Source organism: Panthera tigris, chromosome C2, assembly GCF_018350195.1.
Source record: "Panthera tigris isolate Pti1 chromosome C2, P.tigris_Pti1_mat1.1, whole genome shotgun sequence".
NCBI classification, from domain to species: Eukaryota; Metazoa; Chordata; class Mammalia; order Carnivora; family Felidae; genus Panthera; species Panthera tigris.
In genome coordinates, this window is record NC_056668.1 from 127,817,340 (window position 1) to 127,834,114 (window position 16,775).

General features: G+C 40.9%; 1 protein-coding gene across 1 annotated transcript in view; it reads right to left on the minus strand.

The window, feature by feature from the left end:
- Positions 1-3,455: 3,455 nt before the first annotated feature.
- Positions 3,456-16,775, minus strand: part of LOC102952826 (serotransferrin) — a 59,341-nt gene continuing 46,021 nt past the window's right edge. Inside the window, exons 22-24 of the mRNA XM_042998359.1 lie at positions 14,300-14,436; positions 13,110-13,164; positions 3,456-3,953 (exon numbers count right to left, since the gene is read on the minus strand). Coding sequence (XP_042854293.1) covers positions 3,740-3,953; positions 13,110-13,164; positions 14,300-14,436 — 406 coding nt within the window. The 3' untranslated portion in view covers positions 3,456-3,739. The remainder of the gene's footprint in view (positions 3,954-13,109; positions 13,165-14,299; positions 14,437-16,775) is intronic.

The following is a 16,775-nucleotide window of genomic DNA, read 5'->3' on the forward strand; positions in this document are numbered from 1 at the left end:
AACACCAAGCAGCCACAAACAACCTCCCACTCCCCGTGCACTAAGTAGAGAATATCCTTGAGAGGCCCCTTCAGGGCTCAGTCATCTCCAGACTAAAAGATGCCTTGAAGGCCAGGACAGTTGTGGGACCAATCCAAAGAGGACACAAAGGCCAAGATCAGGCATAGAACTGCCCCAGTCTGAGAATGCTGGGATTCCTACAGTACCAGGTCTCATTCTTGTTCGAGTTCAATTTCACTACATATCTCTTCCCTTCAAAAGTTCTAAAGTTTCTGGAATATCCTCTAATCTGCCACCTCGAGGAAGGTACCTCTAAATTAGGAGGGACAGGAAATAGATGCCTCTGCCCACTAAGCCTAACTTTCCTCGCTGCCAGATATAAAATGTGAAGTAGAGGAGGTACAGGGGATGTCAAGAGGCAGAGGCCTGACGACAGCCAAAGTGCACACACCAGATGAAAGCCAGAGTCCAGCTGTTCTAAGACCAGAAGCCATTTCCCAGGATTATAGTGCTCAGGGTGACAGGACTTGAGACAGTAAGGGGAGGGAATAATCTCCCTGAGGAGGACACAGCATTTACCCACAAGGCCGTCCGGCACCCCTCCCCTTGCCAGGTGAAGAGAGCACAGCTGGGGCTCCCCAGACATCAATGGGAAGATTACAGAGCGCTGGTGAATGACCAGTCTAAAGTGCCCCACGTGGCACTGAGGGATGCTGTTCAAGGTGGCCTTCCTTATCACTGTAGCTGTATTGGTGTCCAGTGAGCAAGAGTGGAGAAAGGAGCTTTGGTAATCCTTTGCTAATCTCAAATGAAAAACTACCAAAGTAAGTATACTGATACACACAAATATACCAAAAATACCACAAACAAAAACACGTATATCAGTTCAAACATAATCTTAAGTCAACAGAACGTCAGCACCTCACACATTAACAGGACCACAGGGGGACATTGGGATCCCAGGAGGTGCCGAGACAGAGACCATGGGAAAAGAGAAGTGGCAAACCCAGGCACTCCCCGCTAACAACAGCTGTTGATGGCTAGGACCCCAGCAAACTGGCAGGTGCTTTGAAAAAAGAGCTGGGATCAAGAACAGGATGGCCAGCCCCCAGAGCCCCCAGTCTGCAGTGTGCCCCATACCTTGTGGAAGACTGCATGCCAGAAGCAATGGCGGGCCCAAGGCATATTCATCGCAGCCACCCCCCTACCATGGCATCTCCCGTGGCCTGCACCTCTCCCTCAGCAAGGAACAGGATCATTCATATCAGGTGGCAGCCGGCCTGGGGGCAGGTCTCAGTGCCCATACACTCCCAGTGGCTCAGACACTGCTATGTTCCCAAGAAGGAGCTCTTTCAAGCCATGACTGTCTCATCTGTGACATACAGTTGTGCCTTGTCTGCCAGCCCCTGTGATTGACATCTCTTTCCACTCTGGCCACACTTGCCTCCCACCTCATGAAGAAATGGCTGCAGGGCCACAAGAGGATACCAACAGAGGAGAGAACACATGTGAGCAATCAAAACTCCTACCCAGCACCCGAGGGAAGTCCCCTCGTGATTTCATCCTGGCCCAAAATGCACAAGAGTGGAATGACTGTAGCGCAGGAGTAGGAAGCAGGATGAGTGCTTACTTCATCCTGTTAGAAGAACTAAACAGGGCTCATGGCCCAAAGGACTTAAAAACAAAACCTACTGAAGGTGCATGTGATACTCCAGGGCAGAGGACTTCTGAGGGTGTTCCTAGGAGCCCACGTACCTCGTAAAGCATATACTAAGCACGCGGATTCCTGACACCACACCAGATCTGCCGCTGAATTGAAAGTTTAGGACCAGGATCCTCAGAAGGGCTAACAAGCAGCACGGATAGTTCAGACGCACACCAGCATCTGAGAATCAGTGTTTGAGATACGACATTACTTCTTCGGAAGATCATCTTTCAGCCTTGAAGACAACTCAACCTTGCTCCCCTTGTCACTTTTTTGGTATATTGCCTCCTCCAATAAAGTATAACAATTTATTAACCAGAAAAAAACAAAAAAGCAAAACTGAGAGATTACATGCCTCTTAACAGAAGCATCAGGCCATTGATTTTTATTCACACAAGCACCTGTGATTATGTGAACATGTCACATTTATCACAACCCTTTTTGATTTCTTCTTCGTTACTCTTACCTATTTCCTTAAATCACTGCTAGCTAATAAGGACAAAAACCAAGAATCCAAAGGACAGAAAGAACACTAGCAGCACTGAGGCTTTAGGATAATAACTCTACCAGGGTCAAGGTCCAAGGTCTTCCCCGTGTCAGCCTGCACTTATTCCACATACGAGCAGCGAGGTGTAGGAAACAGGGTTGAGGGCAGAGGGGAGCTGTAGTCTCACGCGGAGCTAGAATCACTCTAAGGAAGATGTGACGGCAGCCAGAGGCTTGGGCTGTAGCACATGCGGGGACCTCCCGCACTCGGATGTTATCGGCTCCGTGTTTATACAGACTCCCCCTGACCCCTCAGAGCCAGGGTGGGTGCCCGTGCTGCGTGCTTTCCGAGCACCCACACCCCCATCATGCTCTGACCACACTCTTCTGGGATTAACTTCTCACTTAGCCACCGCCACCCTGATCTCATCTGAAGCTTTGGCCGAGCTTGTCCCTGAGTGTGTGAAGTAGGGACAGCTGTTTGTTCCTGTGTATGCTGCAATCTGCAGGCCCTGGAGATGTGGAACCAGGCCTGCACCCTTCCTAACACATGCTCCCATTTGTACTCACCATACCGTTCCATTTCATTGCTTTGAGCCAGACAGGTTGTTTTATTTGCCAAGAAATGCATTAATAATTTATAAAAGCCATTTAAAAAGCCAACATTCAAGAAGACAACAAAGAGCATCACTTTGAAGAGGCTGACTTTTCTTTTTTAAAGTGTATATTCACTGCTGGTTAAAACTATGGAGAACTTTTATCATTCCTATGTGTTCCACTGCATTCTAGCTAGGAGTACAAAACAGGGGCCAAACAGCACATGAACACATCCAGGAGCCCTCGGCCATCCAGAAAACCACAACAGTTTCTAAATCTCCACAGACTCCTCAATTAAGGGAAACCACCAGAACACACGAGGCCCTTGGCATTGGGGATTTAGCATTTACAGTTCTGTCATCTGGGAATGACTCCAAGGGTTCAGGGCATGTTTTTGAAACCTAAGTGTTATGAGGCTGGAGTGTGGACAAGTCACCAAGCTGATGAAAAACAGACCTGCTGTCAACACAGCCTTGCTGTTTTCTACCTGTCTTCACGTCAGGAGACCACCTTGTAACTACACCCACACATCTGAGAATTCACAAAGGACCAGATGATGTCTTGCCCGTGAACCAGCCAAGGACAAATGGAAATCAACTAGTTCCATACACAGACAGGGTTTGTTTTCAGGAAAAGGGACTAAAGCACAGAGGCAGAGGATAAGAAATTTTCAGATGATAATCATATTCTCATAATACCCTCCTAACCTTACGTCAAGCTTATATTAAAGGGACAACACCTTAACAAAGGGAAGCACACAAATAAAAGAAAGCAACGAAGGAGAACTAAACTTAAAAACAAAAATTCCAAGTTACTTTCGACAATAATTTGTTTCCAGAACAAGAAAAGGTTTCTTATTACATTCTGTACCCCTTCTTTATCAACTCAAGGCTACCACACCCTTTTCCACACACATACAAGTTCAAATGTCCTGCACTTTAGCTCTGTCCCTCAGGCGATTTTAGCCAGCCATTTCTCCAGGTCCCGGATGTCAGCAGAGCCAGCGTCCCCTCTTCCGCCCTTGGCACTGCACTCCAGGAACTCCACTTTGAGGGGCAACTGTGAGAACTCAAATTCTTTGCCTTTCTTTCCCAGCTGAACAGGGGCAGTGCTGGAACTGTCCAGTGTGCTGGGGGCAGCAGAACGGGTGACTCGTAAAGTGTTGCTGTGACACAAAAGAAAAATGAGTCAGGAAGGAGAGAGTAACTTTTATATAGTGATTAAAGGCCTTTAGAAAACCACATTCATTCCTAAATATTTCAGTATTTATTTAAATACTTAATCATAAACCTGTCAATTACACTATTAAGACTGTTGAATAACCCTTTGCATTCATATACCGTTCTCAGCTAGGAGAGATGTGGGTCCGGCCTGACTTCGCTTGATAAAGAGCAGGTCAGTAACATCCCCAGGTCATACCAGTGCCCCCTTTATATATCTATAGAAAATCAAGAGTCGGACACTCAAATGACTGTGCCACCCAGGTGCCCTGAACACATTTTTTAAATACACGTTGTAAATGTTATAATAACTTAAGTCTCTGAAAGTTAAATGCGGGTAGATAATTTACATTTATCACAAGTCTATGTGGATACAGAGCTTAGAAATCCAAACTCCAAATTCTCATATCCAGTTTGGGCCCAATCACTATTCTCCAACCTCTTTCCCACTAAAACCTTCCCAATTTAAGTTGTCTTACTGCCACCTGCTGGCCCCCCAAAAAAGTGCATAGCAATGCTCATTTGTCTACTTCTCCCACACTTTCTGCTATCCAGAAGCAGAGGAATACATGCTCCCCAAAGTGCTTTCTTAACAAAATAAAAAGCATTTCTTGAAGCTGTAAGGCTGCATGAAAATTAGTGAAGAATCTCCAAGAAAAACTAAACAATACCTTGCTTAGAAAAAGACACACATGAAAAAACTATTTTGAAGAAACAATTAATACAAAATTCAAGATATTACTTACCTCTTGATGGAAAGGAAGAAAAACTTTTGGGGAGAAACCCCTAGGACCTTCTAAGCAAGGTGGTGGGTCCATGGGTATTCATTTTAGTATTCTTTAAAGTCAATATATGTGTCATATCTATCCCTTTATATGTAAGATATTTTACAGTAAAAAAAAACAAAAAAACAAAAAAAAACCACAAAAAACCTTAGGGGAGGCTGGGTGGCTCAGTTAGTTAAGCATCCAACTCTTAATTTTGGCTCAGGTCACAATCTCACGGTTTTGTGGGTTTGAGCCCCACACTGGGCTCTGTGCTGAAAGCATGGAGCCTGCTTGGGATTTACTCTCTCCCTCTCTCTCTGCCCCTTCCCTGCTCATGCTGTCTCTATCTCTCAAGTACATAAATAAATTTAAAAAAAATTAAAAAAAAAAAGACTTAAAAAGGAAAAAAGGCCAAACATTAAATATGTACTCAGCTCTTGCCATAAAGCCACATGAACATAGTTAACCTTGTTATTCAGGAGACTATGAAATGCTTCAAAGCTGATAGGGCCTAATTCTCACAAACAAGTTAGACTCCTGGGATGCCCCGCTGGCTCAGTTGGAAGAGCATATGACTCTTGATCTTGGGGTCATGAGGTCAAGCCTCACATTAGGAGTAGAGATTACTAACAGAAATAAATAAACTTTAAAAGTAAAATAAAATCAGGCTCCTAATTTAACTGATATTAACCTTCCTAACTTTTAACATTTTGCTAAGTTACCTTGTAATGCATTTTCTTCTGTATTGCTTTTATATGGCTCTTTAGAGTAAAAAGCAAATGGACTAAGGAAAATATGTACTTTGAACACAGGAAGACTTGGGACAATACTGCTAAATAGAAAAAAAAAAAAATGGGATACACAAATATGATCACTTCTTCCCCCAATTCCCAACAATTGCAACAGAGTTTCTAGAAAAAATAAACCAACTAACTGTTCCAATTTCCTTAGTCTAACAATAAACAATTTACAGTCTCAAGAGAGAGCATCAAGAGTAAGGGAAGAGGTGAAAAATATGCAATTTCAGAAGGGACAGAAACCACTAACAGTGACGTCAGCAAGAGGGCAGAATAGCAATTTCCAGCACAAGTCTTGTCACAGAACCATCAATCTGAATAACCACCTATGCATGAGAGATAAGGGATCCAGGTCAAAGATCACAGGACCTGGGTATTATACAGAAATAAAAAAAGATGCACTGAAGAGAGTAGGAAGGACAGCTTCACATTACCCACATTACTTCTCCAGCCAGCATGGAGAGATATGCTTCAATTGGGGGAAGGACAGTGAAGTGAGCACTCACTATCCCAGAAAACCCAGCACCAGGCTGACCCTCATGGCCCCAGCCCACTCATGTGGACCCAAGCTCCAGGACCACCCCAATGGACCCCAGCACAAGGCCTGCCCCAGGAGACCCAGGCACCTGGCGAGACAGGAGAGATTCAGGTTCCAGCCTGCCTGAGTGGACCCTGGTGCCAGGCCCGCTTCTGTGGACCCAGGCAGTAGGCCCACCTACCCACGGATCTAGGAGCCAGGCCAGCCTGCCCAAGGGCTCCAGCAGCAAGCCCACCAAAGGAACAAAATAAAGTACCAATAACTAACCTTAAAGAAATGGAGATCTACTAACTGACAAAGAATTCAAAATAATCCTTTGAAAGTTCATTGAACTATAAAAGAAAAAGACAACTCAATAAAATGAGAAAAACAATATATGAATAAAAATGAGAAGTTCAGGGCATGTGGCTGGCTCCGTCAGTAAAGCATGTGACTCTTGATCTCAGGGTGGGGTGTTCAAGCCCCACATTAAGCATGAAGCCTACTTAAAAAAATAAAGTTCAACAAAAAGAAACCATGAAACTTTTTTATGATATTCTGGAGCTAAATAACACAATGACTAAGGTGAAAAATTCAGAGATCTTTAACAGCAGACTTGCCAGAGCAGAAGAAAGAATCAGAGGAGCTTAAAATCAGGAATTTGAAGTTACCTAGTGAGAAGAACAAAAAGAAAAAAAAAAGAGTAAAGAGAGCCTATATAGGGGCACCTGGGTGGCTTAGTCAGTTAAGTGTAGACTTCAGCTCAGGTCATGATCTCACAGTTGGTGAGTTCGAGTCCCACCTTGGGCTCTGTGCTGACAGCTCAGAGCCTGGAGCCTGCTTCGGATTCTACGTCTCCCTCGCTCTCTTGCCCCTCTCCCACTCACACTCTGTGTCTCTTGCAAAAAGAAGCAAACATTAAAAAAAAAAAAAAAAGCCTATATAATTCATAAGATATCATTAAATAAACAAAGTACATGCATTATGGTAGTCCCAAAAGGAGCAGAGAAAGACAAAGAAACAGAAATCTTATTCAAAGAAATAAAACAACAACAACAAAACCCAAATCTAGAAAGGGAAATGAACATCCAGATCCATTAAGCCCAAAGAACCCCAAACAAATTAAACATGAAGAGAAATTTTTTCTCTCTCCTTCATGTCTGATGGACAGCTTTGCTGGGTATAATATTCTTGGTGGCATTTTTCTTCTTTCAGCACTTTGAATATATGATTTCACTCTACTGGCACATAAAGTATATGCTAAGACTAAGAAATCTAGTCTTACGGGGTTTCCCTTGTTTGTGACAACTGGCTTCTCTTGCAGCTTTCAAAATTCTCTTTGTCTCTGACTTTTGTCAATCTGATTATAGTAGATGCACAAAATAAAGCACCACAAATAGCACCACAAACAAATAATTAAATTATAAAGAGAAGAAAGGGACAAAGGAATTATAAAACAAAACAAAACAGAGTAAATCCTTACCTATCATTACTTTAAATGTAAATGGCTTAAATTCTTAAAACAGAGTGGATGAATGGATTAAAAAACAAGATTGAACTATGTTCTATCTCCACGAGAGACACACCAGATTTAAGGTTCTACATGAAGGGATAGAGATAGATATTCCACGCAAATGGTAACCAAAACAGAGCAGGGCTGGCTAGACTTATTTCAACAAAACAGACTTTTAAGTCAAAAATTGTCAAAAGAGACAAAGAAGGTCATTATATAAAGGCATAAGTTCATCAAGAGGATATAACAATTGTAACCATATATGCACCTAACATCAGAGAATCTAAATACATAAAGCAGATTAACAGAACTAAAGGGAGAAATAGATATCAACACAATGATAGCAGGGGACTTTAATCTCACATTTCCAACAATGAACAGATAATCCAGACACAGAATCAGTAAGAAAACAAAGTATGTGAACTAGACTAAACACAAATATAACTAACAACTATAGAACATTCCATCCAACAACTGCAAGAACGCATTCTTTTTTGTTGTTGTTGTTTATTTACTTTTGAGAGAGAGAGAGAGAGAGAGAGAGAGAGAGAGAGAGAGAGACAGAAAACGAGCAGAGGAGAGGCAGAGAGAGAGGGAGACACAGAATCTAGAGCAGGTTCCAGGCTCTGAGCTGTCAGCACAGAGCCCAACATGGGGCCCGAACTCATTGCGAGATCATGACCTGAGCCGAAGTCAGATGCTTAACTGAATGAGCCACTCTGGTGCCCCAAGAATGCATTCTTTTTAAGTTTACACAGAACAGTCTCCAGGATAGATAACATATTAGGCCATAAAACAAGTCAACAAATTTAAGACTGAAATCACATCAAGTATCTTTCTGACCACAATGGTATGAACCTAGAAATCAGTAATAGAAGGAAAATTTTAAAATTCACCAGTATGTGGGGAGTAAATAACATGTTTCTGAAGAACTAAGAAGTCAAGGCAAATAAAACAATATTTACACAAATAAAAATGGAAGCCCAACACACCAAAACTTACAGGATGCAGCAAAGGCAGTTCTAAGAGGGAAATTTGTAGCAATAAACATCTACTCTAAGAAAAAAAGAAAGATCTCAGAAAAACAACCTAACTTGACACCTCCAGGAACTAGAAAAAAGAACAAACTACCACAAACTTAGCAGAAGGAAAGAAAAAATAGACATCAGAGCATAAAGAAATGAAATACAGACTAGAGAACAATAGAAAATATCAATGAAACTATGAGCTGGTTTTTTGAAAAATAAAACTGACAATCCCTTAGCAAGGAGGAAAAGAAAGAAGACTAAAATTAATAAAATCAGAAATGAAAGGGCTAACTTACACCACAGAAATACAAAGGATAAGACACTATCAACAAATTAGACACCTAGAAGAAATGGATAAATTCCTAGAAACACACAACACACCAAAGCCTAATCATGAAAAAACAGAAAATTGGAACAGACGGATAATGAGTAAGGAGACTGAATCAGTAATTAAAAGCCACCAATAAAGAAAAGCCCAGGACAAGATGGTTTCACTAGTGAATTCTACCAAACTTTTTTTTTTTTAATTAAAATTTTTTTTTTTTTTTTTTTTTTTTTTGAGAGATAGAATGCAAGTGAGCAAGGGACAGAAAGAGAGAGGGAGAGAGAGTGCAGAGCCCTGGAGCAGGGCTCAAGCTCACCTGATGCAGGTCTTAAACTCACAAACTGTGAGATTATGACTTGGGCCAAAGTAGGATGCTTAAAACATTGAGCCACCCAGGCACCCCTCTACCAAACATTTAAAGAAGAATCAATACTAATTCTTCTCAAATCTCCTAATTAAAGAGGAAGTAACACTTCCAAACTCATTTTATAAGGCCAGCATTACCCTGATATCAAAGCAAGAGAAGGACACTACAAGAAGAGTATAGGCCAACATCCCTAATGAACATAGATGCAACATTCCTCAGCAAAATACTGGAAAACAAATTCAACAGTACATACGTTAATGGATTGTACACTATGATCAAATGGGATTTACTCAAGATGAAAAGTTCAACATATCAATAAAGGTGATACACCACTGTAAAAGGATGAAGGATAAGAATCATATAATCATCTCAATAGATACAGAAAAATCATTCGACAAAAATCAACATCCTTTCATGATCAAAACTCAACAACAGGCACAGAAGGAATGTAGTTCAAAATAATAAGGGTCATATATGACAAGCCCACAGAAAATACTCAATGGTGAAAAGCTGAAAGCTTTTCCTCTAAGATCAGGAAAAGGCAAGGATGCTCACTCTCACCACTTCTATTCAGCATAGCACTGGAAGTCCTAGGCAGAGTAATTAGGCAAAGAAATAAAAAGCATGCAAATCAGAAAAGAAGAAGTAAAATTATCGCTGTTCACAGATGACTTAATCTTATATACATAAATCCCTGAAGACCACTAAAAAGCAGAACTACTAAACAAATTCAATAAAGTTACAGGATAACAAAATTGATACACAACAATCAGTTATGTTTCTATGTATTACTAACAAACTATGAGAGAAATTAAGAATTAACAATCCTATTTACAATAGCATCAAAAATAAAATACTTAGACACAAATGTAATGAAGTAGGTGAAAGATCTATACACTGAAAATTGTAAGACATTCATGAAAGAAAGTGAAGACATGAGTAAAGGAAAAGATGTCCCTTGTTTCTGGATTGGAATAATACTGTTAAAATGGTTATATTATGCAAAGCCGTCTATAGATTCAATGCAATTCCTATTGACACTTCAATGGAATTTTTCACAGAAATAGAAGAAACAAAGGATGAAGGGATAAGTAAAATGTGGAACATAGTGTGGAATATTATCCAGCCCTGAAAAAGAAGGAAATCCTACTACTTACAACAACATGGATGAACCTAGAGGACATTATGCTAAGTGAAATAGCAGACACAGACACAGTAAGACAAATACTGTATGATCACATTTATATGTGGAATCTAAATCAAACACAAAGAAGCAGAGTAGAATGGCAGTTACCAGGGGTGGGGGAGGGAGAAATGGAGAGCCTTTGACCATTAGGTCAAAGGTTATAAAGTTACAGTTATGCAAACAAGCATATGCTAGAGATCTACTATACAGGATAGTATCTATGGCTAACAATACTACCTTGTACACTTAAAATCTGCTAATAGGGTATCTTAAGTATTCTCATGAATCTCTCTCTCACACACACACACTTAAGGGAGCAGGAGGAAACTTTGGGAAATAGTGGATATTTTGATGGCCTCAATGGTGGTGATGGTATCAAAGGTGGTATTTATCCCCAAATGCACTGAGTTGTATATATTAAATATGCACAGCTTTCTAAATATCATTTACACCTCCATTAAGGGGTTTAAAAAAATCTCTTGATATTCAACTTGAATATCTTTTTTTTTTTTTTTTGAACATTTATTTATTTTTGAGACAGAGAGAGACAGAGCATGAATGGGGGAGGGTCAGAGAGAGAGGGAGACACAGAATCCGAAACAGGCTCCAGGCTCTGAGCAGTCAGCACAGAGCCTGACGCGGGGCTTGAACTCACGGACCGCGAGATCATGACCTGAGCCGAAGTCGGACGCTTAACCGACTGAGCCACCCAGGCACCCCAACTTGAATATCTTTGATAAATGATATCTTTGATAAATCTGATTGAAGAGCTAACTTTACTCTTTATATTTTAAGAAGTTTAAAGCATATGGAATTAAATATATCATTCTCAACTAAAAGAAAAAAAAAGAAAGAAAGAAACCACAGAAAATGGCAGACTAGGCCTGGTAAAATTTTTCTGTCAAGAGCCATAAATTAAATGTTTTGGGCTTGTAGGTGACATTTAGTCTCTGTCACATATTTTTCTACTTTTCTTACTATTTTTTTTTTACCTGTCCTTTAAAAATATAAAACTAAAAAAACAAAACAAAACAAAACAAACAAAAAAACCCATACATACATACACACATACATAAATACATAAATAAATGTAAAACTATTCCTTGTTTGCACATCCTGAGCAGGAATTTGTCAACCCTAAGCTCCTGAGTACAGGAACCACATTGTATTTCCCCCTGTAGCTACATTCTAAATGCAGGGCTTACCATATACTAGATGAATTATAGGTGCCTGTTAAATGAATAAAGGAGTAATAAGTAAATCCTAGTGGGAAAAAATGTGCTCAAAGTTGAATTTATGCAATTTTTCTTCATCAGGTTCTTTTCTTTAATAAAAGAAAATCCTGGGGCGCCTGGGTGGCTCAGTTGGTTGGGTGTCCAACTCTTGTTTTTAATTTTTTTTTAATGTTTATTTATTTTTGAGAGAGACAGACAGAGTGTGAGCGGGGGAGGGACAGAGAGAGAGACTGAGAGAGAGATTGAGAGAGAGAGAGAGACAGAATCTGAAGAGGCTCCAGGCTCCGAGCTGTCAGCACAGAGCCTGACACGGGGCTCGAACTCACAAGCCGTGAGATCATGACCTGAGCCGAAGTTGGACGCCCAACCGACTGAGCCACCCAGGCGTCCGGGTGTCCAACTCTTAATCTCAGCTCAGGTCATGTCCTCACGAACCATGGGAATCAAGCCCTGCGCTGGGCCCTGCACTGATAGTGTGAAGCCTGCTTGGGATTCTCTCTCTGCCCCTCCACAGCTCTCTCTCAAAATAAAAAAATAAACATTTGAAAAAAAAAGTCCTTATACACAGCAGTAAGAAAACAAACTTGCTTCATTATAAGGTTGATGTTATCTCCTAGGTAAGCTAGCTCTTACAAAGTGGCAGAGTACAGATATATTAGATTCCTTAAAATTCAAAAGGTTACAGCTCAATTTACAAATGTTTAAACATTAAATTCAAGCTAAATAATGTCATGTAGCTTGAAAATAAAATAAGCTATAAAATACAGTATCATAGATATTTAAATTCTTCCAAAGTGCTCCTTTCTTACTCCAACAACAAAAATTTCCATGGCTTTCAAAGTCTGTAGTTTCTAAAACCTTTCCTAACTACTATAAATGAACTAGAAACAGTGGGAAAATACACTGAATTTATAGCCTCAAAAAAGCTGAGATCTTCTATCCATGAATTTTTTTTTTAATTTTTTTTTTAACGCTTATCTATTTTTGAGACAGAGACAGAGCATGAACAGGGGAGGGTCAGAGAGAGGGAGACACAGAATCTGAAACAGGCTCCAGGCTCTGAGCTGTCAGCACAGAGCCCGACGCGGGGCTTGAACTCATGGACCGCGAGATCATGACCTGAGCCGAAGTCGGCCGCTTAACCGACTGAGCCACCCAGGTGCCCCTATCCATGAATTTTTGAAGTATCCATGAACATCCCATTGATACTTTTTAAAATTCCATTAATTTTGTCAATTATTTAACAAATATATTTCACACTATTTATCAGACTATGATAATCATATACAACCAGACTTTAAGCAATATATCTGTATTTCCTAAGAGTTAAGATCTACATTAACCAATATGACTTATTCATACTTACAGTTCTTTCTCAAGCTGCTGCTGAATTAATTTTGCAGATTTTGCCATTGTAATGTCTGTACAGAAATAAAGACACTGTTATAGTTTAAACCAGAAAGGGTCGCTTCCCAAAACTTCTTGCACATATGGAAAATTCCTATTTAAACCAGTAAGTTTCTTTTCCCTTTAGTTTTTTAAAAGAGCTTTTTACCATTAGTAGCTCCACTATCAAAGTAATAAGCTTTATATTTGCATGCATGGGTTTTCCTACAAAAATGCTTACAAATGTATTAAGCTTGTGACCCTAAAATTGACTAGTTCTTTCCTGAAAGTTTTCTACATCTTACAGACCTTTTAAATTAATATGTACAGAAGTCCAGCCAGTGTAACAGAAAGAACACCTACCAGTTTTTTTATTGTAACAAGAGCCTTCACTCTAACAGAAAAACCCTGTCATATAAAAGTAAACTAAGCAGATTTCCAGCTGATACTAAGATGGTATGTTACTCAAGTGCACCTTGGTAAGAGATAAACACTGGTTTGCACATAGCAGAACCCAAATAAATATTACTTACTCTCTTTATACTGAAGAGAAAAAACAGAGAGGTCAGGTAATGATTCTAAGACCGATTCCTGATTAGACATCATTAAGGTTATTACTACCTGATCACTTCTGAGAAATGCAATGGGCTCTTCATAGAATCAGAATTTTAATCTGAAAGAGGACCATAAAATCAACTAGTTTATCTTATTTTAGAGGTAATGAAACTGAAGCCTAGTTTCACTTGGTATGATGAAAAGTTTTTAATGGCTATGAGGTTAAAGAAAAACAACTTCTGCAAACTCCCCTTGATGAAATGTGCTGGAAGGTAAATTTGTTTGAAAGGAGAGACTCCCCCTCTGGCCCTCCACAACTGTGTGTGAGATGACATACTGTCAATCTGACAAAACAGCTTGGTAAATAAAGTAAAATGATTTATAATTTTAAAAAATGCAAAACACTGTATCAAAGAAAAACTGATCATAGTCACTCCTTTGTATGGTAAAACTAATGAAAATGCAGATGTATAAACAATTTTAAGATTTAAAATTCTTCGTAGTCCATTAATAATTAGCTCTTTCTCAATAATAACAATCATAGATAAATGTATTAATTCTTAGTAGCAATCCCACAAAAATCTCAATTATGATTGCTGGAAAACATGATGGCACCTTGCTTATTGCAGGCGATTAAGAATGACGGTGTGTTCTTCAAACTCATACTGTCAATGAGAACTTGATAGAGAAACTCTGCCACATCTTTCACCTCTCGTTGGAAGGCTGCACTATCCACAACAAACACAACAGCCCTGGAGGGGGAGAAAGAAAAAGCAGCATGAGAACATGCAACAGTGCAGCAGTGTGTTGAAAAATCATGTCCTTAACCTCAGCCAGTTCAATGCTAATGAATAACACACAACAGACTCACATGCAGATATGCACACATGTAATCACACCACACAAATACTTAACAAAGGACTGCTGAGGAGACGCCAAGTGAAGTGTGTGCTTTTTTGATAACTGTGTACTTCTGGTGACTGTACAGCTTGAAATACTATTTTTTATCGAGTTGTATAAAAATGCAAAAAAAACCCCAAAAACAAAACAAAGGACTACCAAGTGTTACTATGTATCAATGACTGATCTAAAAAGATCAGTGCCTGGGTGGCCCAGTCAGTTAAGCATCAGACTCAGTCTTGGCTCAGGTCATGATCTCACAATTTGTGAGACTGAGCCCAATGTTGGTTAACACACTGGAGCCTGCTTAGGATTCCTACTCCCCCACACAGATCTCCCCTGTGCGTGCGCATGCTCTAACATACATACGTTAATATAATACATATGCATGTATACGTACATATATACACATATACACACTTATGTATACACACATATGTGCATATATATATACATATATATATACCTATACATATATATACGTATGTATATGAAGACGTTAATAGCAGAGCTGAATTTTAGCCAGACACAAAACTGGGACACAGATAGTCTGCAAAGTAGTGCATGCAGAGCACAAAGGAGTGGAACAGCATGGCCTAGAGAACTGAAGGTAGGAAAGGGGAGGGAGGAAACCAGGTAGCAAAGGGGAAAGACACACTGAGCTACAAAATTTATGCTCTTCCATTACAAAGAATATTGGTGCTTAATGGAAGACAGATACATATAAGAGGGTAATCTTATATTACCCAAGTAGGGCCCAACCTAAGGCAGCAACAGTGAGAATTCTCACGTGCTAGAAATAAAGAGGTATCAAAGCTTAAGCAAAGCAGTTCAGGAAAAATAACAGATAATAGACTGTAGGGACCAGGGTTTGAATACTCAGGTGTAGCTGGAAAAGAGCAATGGCCAGAATGCAGTTGGGGAGCTGGAAGTGAACACCTAGCACAAAGCCTAGAACTCAAAAGCAGTCTAGTGGAGTCTGATGTGGGAAAATAATCCAGGAGGAATTGAAGTATCAGGTATCTTGAGCCTCACACAGCAGGGGTATGAATTTACATTCTGTCATGGTGTAAGATTCTCAAGCAGAAAGAGGGAGGCCCCCAGAAGGTGGGGCCAAGATGGCAGAACAACATGAAAGTTTTTTGTGTGTGTCTTGTCCCTGAAATGCAGCCAGATCAACACTAAACCATCTTGCACACCTAGAAAACTGATTTGAAGATTAACACAACAATCTGCACAACCTGAACCACAGAACTCAGCAGGTACACAGCACAGAGAGGTGAACTGGAGGAGAGAGAAGCCACAGAAGGCAGGGAGCTGTTTTTGCTTGTGCAGAGAGGGCAGGGACGGGGGAGACTATGGGAAAGCACCCCCCCACCCCACAAAAGCAGTTGGGGAGAAAAGGAAGAGTCTGTGAGGGACTGAACAAAGAAGGGAGAAAGGAGAAAAGAGGGGGGTTAAATTCCATTAAGACGGGGGAGCACAGAGTCTGAAACTCTGCAGCTCAATACCTGGCAGTGCTCCGGTGGGAAGAGTGAATCCCCAGGAGCAGAGAGTGAGGTCCGAGGGATCCTCGGGCCACATGTGGAGAGGCAGTTCCCCTCCTGGGAGGACATTTGGTAGAGGCTGTGTGGCCTCCCCACAGGCAAAGGTCCCAGCAGACCCCAGAGAACAACCACATTCATTGGTGTTGGGACAAGGGCATAAAGGGGAAAATCTGGTGCCAAACGTGTGTTGTGATTTACCATAATCCCTGAAACTCTGCTGCTACATGATCACACGAACTTCTTCTGGGGCGGGGTGGCACCCAGCCACAGTCTCTGGGCATCCGGCAGCAGCACCGTCTCCCGAAAGTTCCTGGGGGTGGGCAGGCACCTGGCCATTGCTCAATGAGACCCTCCCCAGACAGAACGGGTCAAAGCTGCAGTCCCTCAAAAGTGAGGGATTGGGAAACACAGCCCACCTTAGATAAAGCTCAGGAGGAAGGTACCGCCTAGAAGCGTGACAGCTTGGTCACAGACAGTGTAAACACGGGGAGTGCACAGGAGCCAGTGACAAAGGAGGGAGGCTTAACTGATGGTCGGGGAGAGAACAGAGTTCTGATACTACAGACTGAGTAGGTGGATGATGCCATTTTCACTCCTCCCACGCAGGCACATACATGCCTACATGTGCCACAACAATCTACCCC